We start from the raw sequence: 17,116 nt of genomic DNA on the forward strand, positions 1-17,116 counted from the left end.
GCTATACGCACTGCGGCGAACTGAACGTCCCTTAAGTAAAGGAAGAAAACACAAACGGACTCGCAAGTAAACTACCTTCAGAATAGAAGACACTGAACCATCCCTTAGAAAGGAAGATGAAGTGGACTTACTCCGCATACTGTGCAGTAATGAAAAAACTGTTAAATGCTAAATATAATGTAAAGTCAAATTAAATTGTGTTCAAGGGCAAAAGCTCGCACCACATGAGAATCGTGAAGTGTGCCCGCAACTGTGTTTGTGGAGTGAACACTTTTATGAACCAGGAACCAGGAACCCTCTCTCCGAAAATAACTAATTGCATTTCTTGACAGCGGACGGGAAGGATTTCGCGGTGAGACAAGAAGTGTACACAGAAGCGGACGGAGTTTCTTAACCTTTGATAAATAGACTTTAATATTCGCATCGGACATTAAGACATCGCCGCTTGGTGCCGGAACCGAACACTTGCAGATAAAGAACCTTAATAGAACAAGGCAGAGTTTTAGCCTCCGACTCTGTCTTCACCACAAATTCCGGAAGAAGAAAAATACTTTATCATTTCCCGCCTAGGAAACCAGCCTAGAAAACTTCCCGAAGCTCGCCCACCTTTTTATCTGCAGCTAAAGCCGAAAGAGAAAGAAAACACCTAATCAGTTATCTTAACAATAGAACTTCCGAAAAATCTCACAAAGGAGCCCAAGTCGGCAAGACCGGACATTAAACTTAAAGGAATGTAATAAATCAAAGATCTTACTACTAGAAATTTTCAGGAAGATGGAAAAATGTACTGCTAAGTGTTGAGCGGCAGCCAGCAATAGTCAAAAATGGAAGAATCTTGACTTTCCGAAGGGATAAGAGAAAACCAGCTATTTTGGTTATGGCGGGCCTTAAAGATGGAATGACCTTCCTTATGACACAGACTTCCCCATGTCAAGCTGACCTGGTAAAGCTTACCGGTTGACTTTCTCAAGCTGAAAGAGACACTGTCTAGACATAGCTTTAGAGTCTGGTCTGTCTAGCTGTTCGCTCGGCAGTCGCCTGCAACTAGGTTCATCACGCAAGAGTTTGGATGATAATGGTGAAAATGCAGTTGTCTAAAAGATCTTCCGCATGAGGAGGAACATCGGAACTTCCGTGAGGAGCATTAGGAATTCCGGAAACCAAGGGCGTTAGGACCAGCAAGGAGCTAGAGTCATAGACGTCTTGACACTCCCGCATTTCCTGATTACCTGATGAATGAGACCGAACGGTGGAAAGCATACACCTCTAAGTTCTAATGATCTTGTTCCCCCAGATTTCTCAGATACGACACGACAGTTACGATGTCGCAAAGCAGACCCACTACTGTGTTGCGCACTAGGACTGAAAAACACCTGAGGGCTTCCTTTACAGCCCTGACTTCCCGAAGGTTATGACTCCTCTCGTTCCCGATCCCTCCAGAAGCCCGAAGCCTGGGTTCCTCCAAGGTTGCTCCCCAACCTTGATATGAGGCATCTGAATACAGATGAACGTTGGGAAGAGGGGAGACTACAGACCTTCCATATGTCAGATGCGCTTTCTGACTATCACAGAAGATCCGACAAGCGAGAATCATTCCAGGCTATACCTGCATTCTCGATGTGGAAGTCCCAGCGATTCCTGAGACATAACTGAATAGAAAAGCATGCGGAGACACAAGACCCTGGAATTAAAGAGAGAGAGAGAGAGAGAGAGAGAGAGAGAGAGAGAGAGAGAGAGAGAGAGAGAGAGAGAGGGGGGACATTCTCCCTAAGAGGCTTCTCCAAGTGGGTACCAGCTGTTCCCTGTTGGACAGGAACACCTCTACTTCAACATTTTGTACCCTCGACGATGCATAATTGCCGACACTGGAGACATGAGTTAGAAGCAACAAGTTCATTATACTGGCCACATCCCCTGAACCCAGAGCAGCCACACTAATCATTACCTGCTATGACGCTACTGCTGACAACAGCTACACGAAATTGACCATGGAGGAGATATCCTCCTCCCTAAAAGACTGTTGCAGAGCGCAAAAGGCGCCCTCAACAGAACCTTCTCCGAATGTCTGGATATAGAGGTGGAAGCTTTAAAAGAAGTCCCTCCTCTTCTGCCAAAGAACACTGTACAGTCAGGCGAAATGTTAACCTGGTATGCCAGCCTCATTGTGAGGTGTTAGGCAGTACAGGATCAAAGGGAGTATATCCATCTTGTTTGAGAAAACCCTATCAACCCGGACACATCCACACAGAGTGGGACAAGGCCTCCGAATGGCTGCAAAAGGTTTCCTCCAAGATACAAGCCTCCCTAGATGATACTGAGACCCAACAATTGACGAAGGAACCCGAGAGAAGAGCCTCAACAGATACGTTGAGAGGAACCCTGACACCTGCAGAAGGGTTACCCGCTACCTTGTTAAAACCCCTCCTGAATAGGAAGCAAGGTTGAATCCTGCTTACTTGACCCTATCAAAGCCACTAACCTACGTCTGCCCCTCTCAATGCCTGCCCGACACAGCCAAAGCAGACCAGATTCTTTGATGATTGAGCAACTACTGGTTCTGTCGCATATAGTGACTCAAACATCGCTTGATTCGGTAGTGTAGGCTCCTCCGGAACCTTGGATTGAGGATAAGTGTGGATGAAGTCTACCATCTGCTTATATTCATTCTCATTAGCTGAAGGAGAACTAATATCCGGTACCGGATCCTCTTCTTCAAATGAGAAATCCTTGTCGGACTGGTCCGACCGAACCGGAACAGGAAAGAGGCAGGCCGACCCCTAGCAAACGCCGAACTCAAAAACCCGGAACTCACTACACCTGGGTGCATGAAACGAACACCTGACGTATCAATCGCGAACATACTGGAGGCACCAAAGTAGGTTGCGCTAACCCTGCACCATCCAACGAGGATGACGCAACACCTGGGCCGGCCACACCTGGGCGGACAACGCCCACTCCTGAGAGCAAAGAGGCTGCAACACCCGAACCACTCAAATCTGGATGCATCAAAACCGCACGAGAATGGGAATCCGGAACTGAAGACCTTGAAGACCCGGAATCAACCCCGAACCTACATTGATACCTATACGGAGGGGCAGACAAACCTGCAGGAAAGTTGAGAAAGAAGAAGCCGAAGGAGGGAAGAAGGAAGATGCCACACTTGGAGTAACCACCGGGACGCCTAACGCCGACGTTGGACAGATGGAGAAGGTCCCAACCAGACTGAACTCAAAGGAGTTTCGAAGGGGAAGTTACGAGGTACCGAACCCAAGGTAACAGAGGAAGGCAAATTACCAGCTATCCAGGAGAATGGAAAGGCTGAGGAAACTATCGGTGCTGATACACTGAACGCTGGTGCAGGCAAACCGCCGACTGCCGTAGCATCCGCAAGAATCATGGAGGATACATTACAGTTAGGAACCCGTAAAGAATGAAAATAAGAAGTTGCTGACGCCTTCGCCAACACCTGAGAAGCAACTAGATAAGATGCCTGGGAAACTACAGGATTCGCAAAAGGTGATAAAGACAACAGATCTGTTAAAAGTACCCCTTCCCTTAACCCCGAAGAGAGAGAGGGAGTCGCTGAAGCTCTAATATCACAGGGCTGAACCACGAAAGCCTTTGCTCCGTTGAGTTAAAAGCCAAGAAAACAGGATGAGCAACAAAGACCGCGAAGAGTCCTCCGAAGAGCAGACCGAAAAGAAGATTGAGAAGGGCAATGGAAGAAGGCTTAGAAGAAAATTGGGAAAACGGGAAAAATTCCGTAGTGACTGAAGAGGCCATAGATTTCAAAGAAAAAAAAGACTGGTTCTGTTCCCCCCACCCCTGATAATCTTGATAGACATCATTATCAAATTTAGAAAATTCTTTAAGGCATGATCATGAATATTGGAAAACTCGATCGCCAGAATTACCACCATCGCAAGACGAAAGAAATTTTAACCCCTGAAGGAAAAGGAACCTTCGAAGAAGGAATATTCAAGGAAAAACAAAAATTAAGAACCAGATACATCAGAAACCAAATCTGAACGACCCTCCACGGATCTGGCAACCTTTTGTTGCACAGAGCACGAAGCGGGAAATAAAACCGACGACTGATCTAAATGAGAGACCTAAACATTAGCGACCCCAACCAAACCTGAACCCAAAGAAGACTGCACGTTCAACTACTCTTCCTGAATACTTCCTAAAGTAGAATTCTTACTCGTCTGAATGATTCCTAATTCTAAATCCACCTTAGAACTTACGCTTTTAGAGGGAAGGGGGGAAAAACTGCTGCCAACACTGCCTGCTCCGCACCGGGGGGGCCGGCAGATCCTACCTTCGAGGTTTGTGGTTCTCCATGACCCCAGCACCCGTTAGAGCTGGTTCTGGGACAGGCAGGGGCTGAAAAAGAACGATTAGTATCTACAACACTAGTACTACTATCTTTATCCCTAGTTTCCGTTAATTTAGTCATAAAGCTAGGAAAAAAAATAGACTAGACATACTAGCTGGCAACTTGTCCTCTAACTTTTTGATAATTCTTCCATCTGATCTACCGACCAAGATTCGCTGCCTATCTGACTGATACTATACTGCATCTTCCTACATAAAATACAAACAGAATGTCGATTGTGTTTGAGGGTACTCATCCTACGCTTGCAGGACGTGTAGGGCTGATGAGCGTCAGCATTTCCAGCAGTAGAAGGCTCTGTTGTCGGAGATGTAAACGAAGTGGAAGTATCGGCGCTAGCAGACGGCGACGTCTTCTTGTTTGGTTTATCCAGTCGAGTCCAAAGTAATGATCCCAAAGTCAAAATCGGGAGAGAAGTTCCAAATCCAATCAATAAAGTATCCATCCAGGAGAAAATGCGTTGAAAACAGTCCAAATCGTGATCTGGTGTCCAAATTCTTAAATGGGGGTCGGGCTAAATGACCAAAAGTTCGCCTGATGTGGGACACCCACACAGCATGGCGAACAAAAAGCAATTGGGGATCTCAGCCTCACTCGGCCGGGACTTGCAGCAGTGTTGCCAACAGTACTTCAGGTAAGTCATTTGACAAGATTTTCCTGTATGCGTTGGTAACGCTGACAGTTAATTACCCACTTAGTGGGTAAAAGCTATGGGGATGTAGTTCGGGCTGGTAGGTGACCAGGGCTAATTCAGGTGTTCAGGGAGTGTACTGCAATATTAATATTAACCTATTCGATAAATGATGACTAGAATGGGAAGTCATAGTAAGGTGCCCTGCTGAATGTCAGTCAAGAAGGCAACAGTATATTTATTATGCTAGTACTAAGTGGGGTGGAGATAGAGAGTGATAAAATCCTTACAAGTGAACATACTTGTTTTAGAAAAGGTAAGAGGTGCACATATCTAGTATGTGTTAAGATATACTGTGCAGCAATAAATGGAATCTGTAAGTCCCCATCTGATGGATCTGCAGGATTGCTAGAAGGTATTAGACAACATCCACGACAATACAATGGCAGGTCTTACATCACTGCTATTCCTGTTAAACTTGTAAAATGAATCAAAACTATCCATGCATGGAAACAGATTCAAAATTTATGTTGATGGAGTCTTATCAAGTGAATTTACAACAGTGGGGTGCTACAGGTGATTGCTACGTCACCTTCAGTGGCTGCCCTTCTCATGGATTTCATGATGAAAAAGTGCTTACACATGGAAGAGAAGGCTTAAACTGGTGTAACAATAGAAGCTTGACAGACATATAATATGCAGACGATACTAATTTAATCAGCAAAACACCTAAAGACTTACAGTTTGCTAAATAAATTGCATCATATATCTAGAGATGGAACTCAATATAAAACTAATAAAAATATACCAAATTAAAAAGAAATTTTTCAGATGGTACAACTCCTTCATGTCCTTGATCCATGCCCTAACATTATGGAAATTTAGTGAATGACTAAAAGACAAATGTGGGGCAGTCTGAATGAAGTTGAAGTCAAACAGACTGAAACTGCATACGAAACTAAGGTTACAAAATTATACAGTACAACCTGTAATGCTATTCAGAAATGAACCATGGTATAATCACGAAACTATTCTTAAAATAAATTTTTATTTGAGAATAAAGCTTTACAAAAAATATAAAGTCTCAGAAGACGATAGATGTAATAATGAAGAAGGGGAGACGGAAATGGCTTGGACAGTCTTTGCGCAACCTTCAGAAGAATAGCAAGTGATGGTGTTAGCTGGATCCTTTGGGCACTATGAGTGCTAACTGGGATATTTTGGGCACCATGAGAGTTGAAAGCCTCATACCTACTTAGATGAAACCTATGAGACGAGAGGCTTGAGATTTAAGACAGGGAAACAAAAAGATAGATATAAGGCAAAGAATTTCACATGGGCCCTTTGCATCACTCACTGCTGGATGCAATGACAATTTTGATCAATAAATTACCATTATAACCATAGGAATTGAGTCTTTCCTACCTGCAGATATTGTAGCAAAACCCAAACTAGTAGGAGATTTGGACCCAACAGTGTATACTGCTTATGATGAACAGGCATCTATATATTTTTTTAGTAAATAATGTAACTGGGTACATGTGACTTGTAAGTTTTGATTTACAGTTTCAAATAGGAAGATGGAGAATTATAATTTATACAAACTGGATTTACATGACTTACCTAGTTTTTCCAAAGTTGCAGGCACTACAGTGTCATCTGTTGGGAATAGTACCTGACGAGATAAAATATTCCCTTGCCCATCTATTTCCAAAGTTACATTTGCTTCTCTTTTGGGCTGACATGGTGTTGCTTTGTGAGTCTTGTAACATAGTACACTACAGCTAAGGATAAAGAGTAATGTAATGAGTAGAGTAATATATACTGATCTTGTCCAGTAAATATGTTAAAATATCAATGCACAAAATTAAAAGTACAAAAAAGGCAGTGTATTACTGTATTTGACAGCATATTAGACAGACTTTTTTATTTTTAAATGTATAAAAAAACTGCCCTGCATCCAAGGCCGTATTATGGATGGAGACCAAGCGCCATAGGCCAGGGTAGGCCTAGTCTGTGGTGAGCATACTAGGTAGGCACAAAAATTGTTGCTAATAATATAACATTGAAAAACAATGCTTGCTGTTTACTAATATTGAATATCTGCTTTGTCTAAACCTTCTGAGGATGATGATTTTCTAGGTTTTATGGATGATGATTAAATAAACCTTTATGATGCTTTTTACAGTTTTTTTGCTGCTTGCTATGCAGTAGCTGGTGCCATTTGCTGAAATACCAGTTTCTTTTAGAATGCTTGCTGTTTATTAACCCTTTAACGCTGAAGCCCTATTTACAAAAACGTCTCCCGTATGCCGGCGGCGTTCGGTGAGTTAGCGCCTGAAGCGGAAAAAAAGTTTTTTTCAAAAAATCACAGCACGCTTAGTTTTTAAGATTAAGAGTTCATTTTGGCTCATTTTTTTTGTCATTGCCTGAAGTTTAGTATGCAACCATCAGAAATGAAAAAAAATATCATTATCATATATAAATATTGGAATATATGACAGCGAAAAAAAAAAACTCATATAATTGTATACAAATCGCGCTGTAAGCAAAACGGTTAAAGCTAATGAGTTAATTTTTTTAGTTGTATTGTACACTAAATTGCGATGATTTTGGTATATAACAAATTTTAAAACGATCAAAGCAACACAGAGAAAATATTATCACAAAATGATGCATGAATTCGTAACGTAGCTGGACGTAAAAAAATGTTTTTCAAAAATTCACCATAAATCGAAATATTGTGCTAGAGACTTCCCGTTTGTTGAAAAATGAAGCTAATTGATTGAATATTACTAGACTGTAAGTTTTTAGCTTACAATTGCAGTTTTCGACCATTTCGGTCGAGTTGAAGTTGACCGAAAGTCGAATTTTTTCTATTTATCGTGATTTATATGGAAATATTTCAAAACTGATAAAAGCTACAGCCATGAGTTATTTTTTGTTGTATTGTAGATGAAATTGCGCACATTTTCATATATAAAACTTTATGTAACAACTAATATAAAGCGGTGCATATATTACGACAACGAGACGAAAGAATTTCTGAGATGTTCGGCCAAGTTACCGCGCAGACATAAGGAAAATGTTTTTTTTGAAAATTCACCATAAATCGAAATATTGTGCTAGAGACTTCCAATTTATTGCAAAATGAAGTTAAACGATTGAATATTACTAAAATGTAAGAGTTTTAGCTTACAATTGCGTTTTTTGACCATTTCGGTTGAGTTAAAGTTGACCGAAGGTTGAAATTTTGGCAGTTATCGTGATTTATGTGAAAATATTTCAAAACTGATAAAGCTACAACCATGAGCTATTTTCTGTTGTATTCTACATGAAATTGCGCACATTTTCATATATAAAAGTTTATGTAACGACTAATGTAAAACGATGCAAACATTACAACAACATGACGAAAGAATTTCTGAGATGTTAGGCCGAGTTACCAGCGGCGAGCGTAAGGAAAAAATTTTTTTTTTTCAGAAATTCACCATAAATCGAAATATTGTGCTAGAGACTTCCAGTTTGTTGCAAAATGAAGGTACATGATTGAATATTACTAGAATGTAAGAGTTTTAGCTTATAACTGCGTTTTTTACAATTCGGTCGAGTTAAAGTTGACCAAAAGCTTTTTGAAATTTTGGCAGTTATCGTGATTTATATGAAAATATTTCAAAACTGATAAAAGCTACAACCATGAGTTATTTTCTGTTGTATTCTACATGAAATTGCGCACATTTCCATATATAAAACTTTATGTAACGACTAATATAAAACAGTGCAAACATTACGACAACGTGATGAAAGAATTTCTTGGACGTAAGGAAAAAGTTTTTCAAAAATTCACCATAAATCGAAATATTATGCTAGAGACTTCCAATTGGTTGCAAAATGAAGGTAAATGATTGAATATTACTAGATCGTAAGAGTTTTAACTTAAAATTGCGTTTTTACCATTTCGGTTGAGTCAAAGTTGACCGAAGGTTGAAATTTTGGCAGTTATCGTGGTTTATATGAAAATATTTCCAAACTGATAAAAGCTACAACCATGGGTTGTATTTTGCTGTATTGTACATGAAATTGCGCACATTTTCATATATAAAACTTTATGTAACGGCTAATATAGAACAGTGCAAAAATTACGACAAAATGACGAAAGAATTTATGAAATTTTCGGCTGAGTTACCGCCCGTGTGTAAGAAAAAAGTTTTTTTTCAAAAATTCACCATAAATCGAAATATTGTGCTAGAGACTTCCAATTTGTTGCAAAATGAAGGTACATGTTTGAATATTACCAGAATGTAAGAGTTTTAGCTTACAATTGCGTTTTTCGACCATTTCGGTCGAGTCAAAGTTGACCGAAGGTTGAAATTTTTGTAGTCGACGAACGTTGATACGTCCACTCGGCACCCAACAGACAATTTTAGTCGACGTATGATACGTCCAATAGGCGTTTAAGGGTTAATATTCAATTAAATATTTGCTTTGCCTGCAAGTACTGTAAATATCTATAGGAATTAACCGCATTTATTGTACTTAGCTAATTGTTTTGTACTGTACCAGTTTTTATCAGTATGGTACCTTTGCTTTTGTTTGCATGTACCAGGATTCACTGATACCAAATTATTTCCTTTTTGCTATGGCAAATTTAATTTAATATCTTTCAATAAATGTATGATGAAACAAACTAAAATTGTTTTTTTCCACAATACTGTATCCTTGTAAAATAGGGGTGCATCCTACGCGAGGGTGAGTATACGTCAGCAAATACGGTAACTTGGAGGAAAAACTTGCTAACAGATACGCATTCACCTTAAAATCAAATGAACCTTTATTTCAACAGACAACAATACTACTGAACTTGAAATATAATTTTTTTCAAAATAGTTTATTTCTAAATATAAACCCAAAATGTTACAAAACCAAAACTTTTATGAATGAGGAAGAAGAAACATAAACACAAAGTCATAAAACAAGTACTAACAGATCATACAATCCCTGGAGTCTCAGTGGCCAACTGACTTTACCCTTTGCTTCATTAGCCACTGACGACTGGAATGCAATGTGAGGAGGAGGAGGGAAATTATGCATAGTTTATGGGTTTGTATGTTAGTGTACACTACTGGTGCAAAAGCCAACCTTTAAAGACATCTACAGATATGAATAACTGGATAAATAACTGGAGACAAAGAAGAAAAGTAAGATTAAAAGGATCATCATTCTATCTGCCAAGAACCCCCACTAGAAACAAGGACCACTTGTGCTGCTGTTACCACAGGGCCTAGACAACTTTTTGGGTAACATCCAAGAACCCAACATTAATAGCATATGTAGATCAAAATTAGGTTTGCTAATACTAAATCCTCACCTGTACACTACCCTTAATTAAGGATGTGTCACCATTTGTGACATTAGCATAGGCTCTCATAAATACAAAAGAGTATTTTTAGTAACTGACTTTATAAGACATCCAATGGGCAGAAAAACCGTAACTGTTCCCTCTCTGACCAACTGGTCCACATCCCTTATCATCACAAGTCCAAACTATCTCACTCACCAAGTTTTAGTTTATTTTCCAGCTTCTGGTCACCACATAACTTGGTCAAAAATCTCCAAAAAATGCAAAATATAACTATTATAGTATGTTGTTATTTTAAAAAATTGGAGCAATAAATTTTCTTTTAAATAAAAGTTAAGCCATTTCCAATGATAACTGCTGCCCACACTTTTTTATCAGTTACTAATGCATAAGCACATTACAAACAGGATGCTTGTAATTTGTAGAGACACTTCCTCCTTATAAATTTTATACTCTGTGTAACCTATGTTATATCTCATATGGAAGCTGTGTGTGTTCTTGCTAATAGTACAAAATCTGTCATTTTTAACATTTCCAGAACTGCCTTTCAAGGCTTGTGTGAAATGTGTTCCCAAATGTAACAAAATTCAATATTTGAAAATCCAAAATGTTCACTCATTTCTTTTCCTACTTTCCCACCTAATCCATTTCATAATAATGAAATCCTACCTTACTTTCTTACTAGGAAGCAGGGGCATCATGGGGGGGGCACTTCCCCCCAAGACACTGATGACCCCCAAAGACTTGGTTTGCCCCCTAACCTTTGAAATAATAATAATAATAATAATAATAATAATAATAATAATAATAATAATAATAATAATAATAATAATATATAATAATAATAATAATAACAATATAATAATAATAATAACTACACCATTATGTGGGTGGATGTGGCACACCTGTTTGCTGCTTTATTAACTCAATATAACTCTTATATGGCTTCAAAATGCTCCAAAATGTGCACAAATTTCCAAAAATTCCTCAGGGGCTTACAGCGACCACACTACCTCCAGCTGATAGGGCTCACTTCGCTCGCCACCCCACCCATACCATAAGTTCTGAACCTTTGGCCCCCCCAAAAAAAATCTGAAATAACGCCACTGCTAGGAAGGAGGTGTTATTAAAATTAAGAAAGATTACATTTACAGAAAAAAATTGGGCAGTTCACTGCCATCATCATCATAATTACTATATTTTCATGTCTGACTTTTCCTTTATTTGATTAGACATGAAATGAGGTCTCCAGCCCCTTTTGTTCTTTGCACTTTGTTTGGATTTCCATTCTTCACCCAGCTCTTCCATCTATAATTTTTGGGGCATTCTGGTGAGTTTTCATTTTGCAATGTCCATATCTACTTATGTAAGTGCTCCTCCCATTTTTAACAAAAGCCCAAATTTTTACAATTTTTTTTTAACTCAGTACTGTATTACTGTATTTTTAAGCCTCTAGATACCATGGATAATCACCTCATTCTTGTTACTCTCTTACAAAAAAATAATCCAGGAATTCTTCTGAAGGTTCCCAGCCACACCTCTACTGTAAATCCTCTTTCTTATATTAGTAACTTTTTTATAGGCATTATTCTGGTCCTTCCTGCACAGAGTTTCATCATTCTTTCAACTAGTTACATAACGCATGTCAGGCATCCTCATTCATTCACTTTGTGGAAATCAGCAAGCACCAGAATGCTAAATTCAGGAACTGGTTCTTTCCCTCAAATTCCATTTTGGAATACTGTTCGGTATTATCTACATTTTTGTCTTGCTCAATCCCAGAACCTTTTCACTTTAGGGTTTATCAGTTATACCCTTCAGGGTATAACTTTCCCCATCTTTCTTTCTTCCCTTTACACTGGAGTCACATATTGGCACCATGTCACCACTTCAAGTAACCGTGCATGGAAGAATAAAAACCTCTTGTCTATAGTTTTGGTCACAGTAAATTTTTCTGCAGTAACAACAGCAGAATAATGTGAGTACCAGTGACTACTGTACAACCAACAGCTTTCTCCTTTTCGGAGGTGTCTAAACTAATCTCAGTAACTGCTGCTGGTACCTCACATGCAGAATGCATCTGTTCTCAACAAAAACATAAGACCATTAACATTCAGTATACATTACCCATAAACTGAGATTACCAAAATACTTTACTTACTATCTCAAGGAACAGGATGGACATTTATACTTGAAGGACACATGGCCACACACTTGACATAAGTTTTCACTGCAGGTTTCCATTAGGCAGACACAGCTCCTAAATACAGATTTGGTATTCTCTGTTCCTGCTATCCTTAGATTAGTTTATAAGGATCTTCCCTTAACCTCTGAATGGAGATCTGCAAAAAATTTATCTGAAAGGAAGAGAGAAAAAATTCAGACCCCACAAGTAAAGTTAATTGTCTCTCTTCTTCATATTAATTATGACATTTTTATAATGAAATAAAGTTTTATATATACTTACCAGTAATTACATAGCTATAGTTTCTAATTAGTACGGCAGCTTAAATTCAAATTTCACAGTAGTACTTTGATTGTTTAGTGTAGGTGACCAGTCCCACACACTAACAGGAATACTAGGAATGACTTAGCAGACAACCTCATTCTGTTTGTACTTTATGTCTATCAGAAGGGAGGAGGGTGGGCTCTGATTTTGTAATTACTTGGTAAGTATATATAAAACTTTATTTTATTATACAAAGGTAATTTTTATATAAGTAACTTATAAAGTACAGTAATTGCATAGCTGATTCCACAATGATAGGAGGTGGGATACATGGACATATTCTACTACAAAACATTAAGTCACGTAATGAATTTGAAATAGAAAAGTTGCTAGCATTGAAAACAAATGCCTGTCATTTCCTTATCAGCTAAGAGAGCTACTGCAGGAGAATACTGCCTCTGGTTGGCACTCATCTTAACGTGTAGTGGCGTGTCAGTATAGCTGTGGAGCACCTCTACTTAAGTGGGAGCTTTGCAGCAAAGGAGTATTCCGATGGCTAACAAAGCATCAATAGGTGCCCTTGCCCTGGATGCAGTACCAATATAAAAAACAACCAGACAATATGTCACCTACACTGAAATAAAAACACAACCAGTCCACTGAGAGTGGTGGGTGCCCCAGGTACTTTGTACTCCCCAGCTCCCCAAAACCCAACACCTTACTACAAGGTGAAGAGATAGTAGGAAAAAATCCTATGCTTCCTCCTATGATACCATGCCAGTTACTAATAATGGTCGCATGGTACTACAACATTTTAACACTTTTAACTTTCAATAAAAATAATGAGAAGCGAAGATCGATTGCACTTCAAGTAGGTTGATTGCAGAATGGAAGTAAGGGGTATACTGTCCCTGCAAGCTAATGAGGTAGAAGCTGCTCTGACATCATTAGCTTTTATTTAAAGTAGGCAAAATGTTCTCTTGAATCTGAGAGAGCCTCAAAAATAAAGTCCATTTAGCATGAAGGACAATGTGTTCTCAGTCAGAGGTCAAAATGGGTCCTTGCCAAAACACTATAGGTAATGGATGGCCCTCTGCTCTTCTGGTCCTGCTCAGGTAATACCTGAAAACTCCAACTGGACAGAGGGCTCTCAATTCTTCCTTAGAGCCAAGGATGTCCGTTAAGTTCTTAAGGGAGAAAGAACGGATCCAGGTCTTGGATCGGTCCTTGTTCTTGGCTAAAATCCAAGGGTAAATGAGCAAACCATGTCTCCTTGTGAAAAAGACCTACTCTAGAACGATGGCTTGGATCTCCCTAGAATGTTTTAGCAAAAGCCAAAGTCACCAGGAAGATAGCCGTCCAGGTAAGGTCTTTTCCAAGAAGAGGAACATAGTAAATCAAAAGAGGGATGTCAGTCACTTCAACAATACGTCCACGTTCCAGGAGACCGGATTTCCTTCCTTGCTTGGACTAGTCAAAGGACTTGATTAAGTTGCTTGAAAAACTGAGTTAAATGTAGCTCGACACCCTTTAATGGAGGAATACGAGAGATTCTACATCTCCTCAGATAAAGGAGGCAATCTGCAATTCGGGTCACAGATGTCCCAAAAAGAGAGATGTAGAGTCGGAGACACCAGCTACAGAAAATTGCTCACTTATTCTAGTAGATGGAACTAGAAGACTGAGGTCTGCATGCAATAGTCCCTATAGTACGTCTAGAAAAAATCCCTTCGTTCTGACAAGCTTCCAGACAGTCTGAGGCCCGTCTGGATAAGAGCAAGCCACCCTTAGTGGTATCTCTTGAAGTGAGGTTGACTGAGCAGGCATGGATTGAGGAAGGAGTCTTGGAGAGCCCACCAACAACCGTGGCAGGTTTGAAAATTATTATTTCATGGGTCAGAATGGGGATGAGGGTCATCACAACGTTGCGATGAGCCTGGAACTTGTTCAGCACTTCCTTGACTATGTTGAAGGGCGGAAGGACGTAGGGGTCCAAATTGGACTGAACTTGCAGCATGGAGTCTGCTGCCCATGCTAGAGGGTCTGGGGATAGAGAACAAAAGAGAGGAAGGCGAAACTCCTTAAGATGGCAAACAGGTCCAAAGTTGGCCTAACCCATAGATTCCATAGATCCCGACAGACTGGGGATTCAAGGTCCACTCGGTGGTAAGCACAAGCTTCTGACAGCTCAGTTCATCTGCCAGAATTTATTAGTTGGCCTGAATAAATCCAGAGACTAGAGAACTCAATTTTGATCATTCACAGTAGAAGTTCTCTTGCTGTTTGGCTGAGAGAAAATGAGAGAGAGAGTCTCCTTGCTATCGTCATAAATGTTAGGACTGTGGTCTGGTCTAAATGGAATACCACAGTCTAGAAGTAAACTAGGGTCAAGAAGCACTGATGCCCTAAGCGAATTGCTTTTAACTCTCTGACATAGACGTGAAGGCTTTGTTCTTCCGGGGACACATCCCAGAAACTTGCCAGTTCCCCAAGCGGGTTCCCAAACCTAGATCAAGGCGTTGAGAAGTTTAAGTCTAGTCTCACAGGATGAAGGAACTTGCCTTCTGAAAGTTAGTTCAGACAGCCACGACTGCAGGTCCGACTTAAATTCAGGGCTTTGGGAAAAACAACAGTGTCCGGCTGTGTTTCCCTGTCTCAGTTGGTCTTGTGTTTAAAACCTTCAAGCATTTTTCCTTAGAAGGGAATCGAAGAAGTCAGCTGTCCAAGGAAAACTGATGTTCATGGCCAGAAAATGAAGTCAAATGTAAGAGGAGTGACGACTAGAGGGAAGGCTTGTGTTGTAGAGGCCTAAGTCCAGATCCCTGAACTGGAAGATCCTGTGTTGTAAGATGGACCTGAGATACTTTCCAAAATCTGGACGTGGACATGGAGGAAAGTATCCTGCATACCCAAGGTCTCCACCCAATCGCACAGGAGAATGGACAACCGGACTGTCTGGTTCACCTCCATCTTGAACTTCATTCTCTATTCGAAGAGAAAAAGGAGGGACTGTGGGTCATGCAGGCTCGCTGACGACATTGCGGATTAGCATGCAACCCAGCGAACTTGCAGATCATCGTGCAGACTCACAGACAACTGTGCGATTTGTTTGCCGACCCTACTGACTCTTGACAGCCGTGCGGACACATGGACATCTGCGCAGGCTCGACTTCTTATTTGGACTTCTTAATGCCTTGCGTGGACTCAATGACACCTCGTATAGACTGAAAACATATGTGGAACTGTACGTGGAGGAAACTAATGTCTGGCACATTTATAAAAGCTTGAAAAGTCCATAAGAGACACGAAAGCCTGGGCAGAGGATAGCAGTGTCTTTGTCCAAAACCAGCCTAATACTGGCTAGAAAGTCCCGAGCGCTCTGGAACAGGTGCTGGGCATTCAAGAATTGGTGCCAGGAGCCTGGAAGATATTTCTAAGCGTTTGGGAATGGGTACTCCTAGAAAGTGCTGGTCCGAGAGGGTTCATGGTGCTTTCTCTTCTTGCTTGGAACCCAAGTAAAGTCTTTCAATAAAGAACACTCAGGAGAGAAGGTATTGCCATTCCAAAGGAAGACGGACTGAGGCAGTGACAGAGGGAACCATAGCGAAACTGCAGGAAGGCTGTGAGATGAAGCTAGCCTCCTTACCGCTTGACAGGAAATGAAGCCCATCACCTGCGTGTATCTTCCGCAGCCATGAAGAACCAAAAAACATTACAGTGTCTGCGTCTGAAAACTCGGAACTGGATAAAAACTAGAGGAAGAATTCCAAAACTCCCACGTGAAGTCTGTCTAACTTGACTAACATCTCGGTGGATGACAGTCCTCAGTAGACTCATTCAATGATGTACAAGCAGGCATACAAAAAATTATTCAAGCACTCGTAAACCCTAGGCCGAACTACGCATCTCGACTGGGTTCTCGAGTGCTCATACTTACACTTACATTTTTCGTAATTACTCGGTAATGAATAACTCTAAGAAAAAAGTTAAAATTGCAATGGAAAGCTGAATAAATTTTCTATAAATAGCCCATGTAAAAGCAATAAATATTCACAGAAAAAATTGAGCAATTGAAGCTGAAAAATGGAGATCTTGTTGAAAGACAGAAATATATGTAAAAAAAGTAAACTCTTCACTATTTATCTTATTGAAAAACACTTGAAATATTATGCAAAATACTCAATAATCACTTGCAAACACTCTTATAACAATAACAAAAGCGAAAGTACTTCACAAACGCAGATAAATGACGACAAAGCAAAATACGTGAAAGTGCTAAAA

The 17,116-nt window shown here is 40.1% G+C and overlaps 1 protein-coding gene across 2 annotated transcripts in view; it reads right to left on the reverse strand.

Annotated features, from left to right (window-relative positions):
* Positions 1–17,116, reverse strand: part of LOC136839479 (zinc finger HIT domain-containing protein 3) — a 29,493-nt gene that overhangs the window by 11,485 nt on the left and 892 nt on the right. For both annotated transcript variants that reach the window (XM_067105584.1, XM_067105583.1), the window contains exons 2-3: positions 12,548–12,743; positions 6,651–6,811 (exon numbers count right to left, since the gene is read on the reverse strand). In XM_067105584.1, the coding sequence (XP_066961685.1) occupies positions 6,651–6,811; positions 12,548–12,630 (244 nt within the window). In that variant the 5' untranslated portion in view covers positions 12,631–12,743. The remainder of the gene's footprint in view (positions 1–6,650; positions 6,812–12,547; positions 12,744–17,116) is intronic.

The sequence above is a fragment of the Macrobrachium rosenbergii genome, chromosome 6, assembly GCF_040412425.1.
Source record: "Macrobrachium rosenbergii isolate ZJJX-2024 chromosome 6, ASM4041242v1, whole genome shotgun sequence".
NCBI lineage: Eukaryota > Metazoa > Arthropoda > Malacostraca > Decapoda > Palaemonidae > Macrobrachium > Macrobrachium rosenbergii.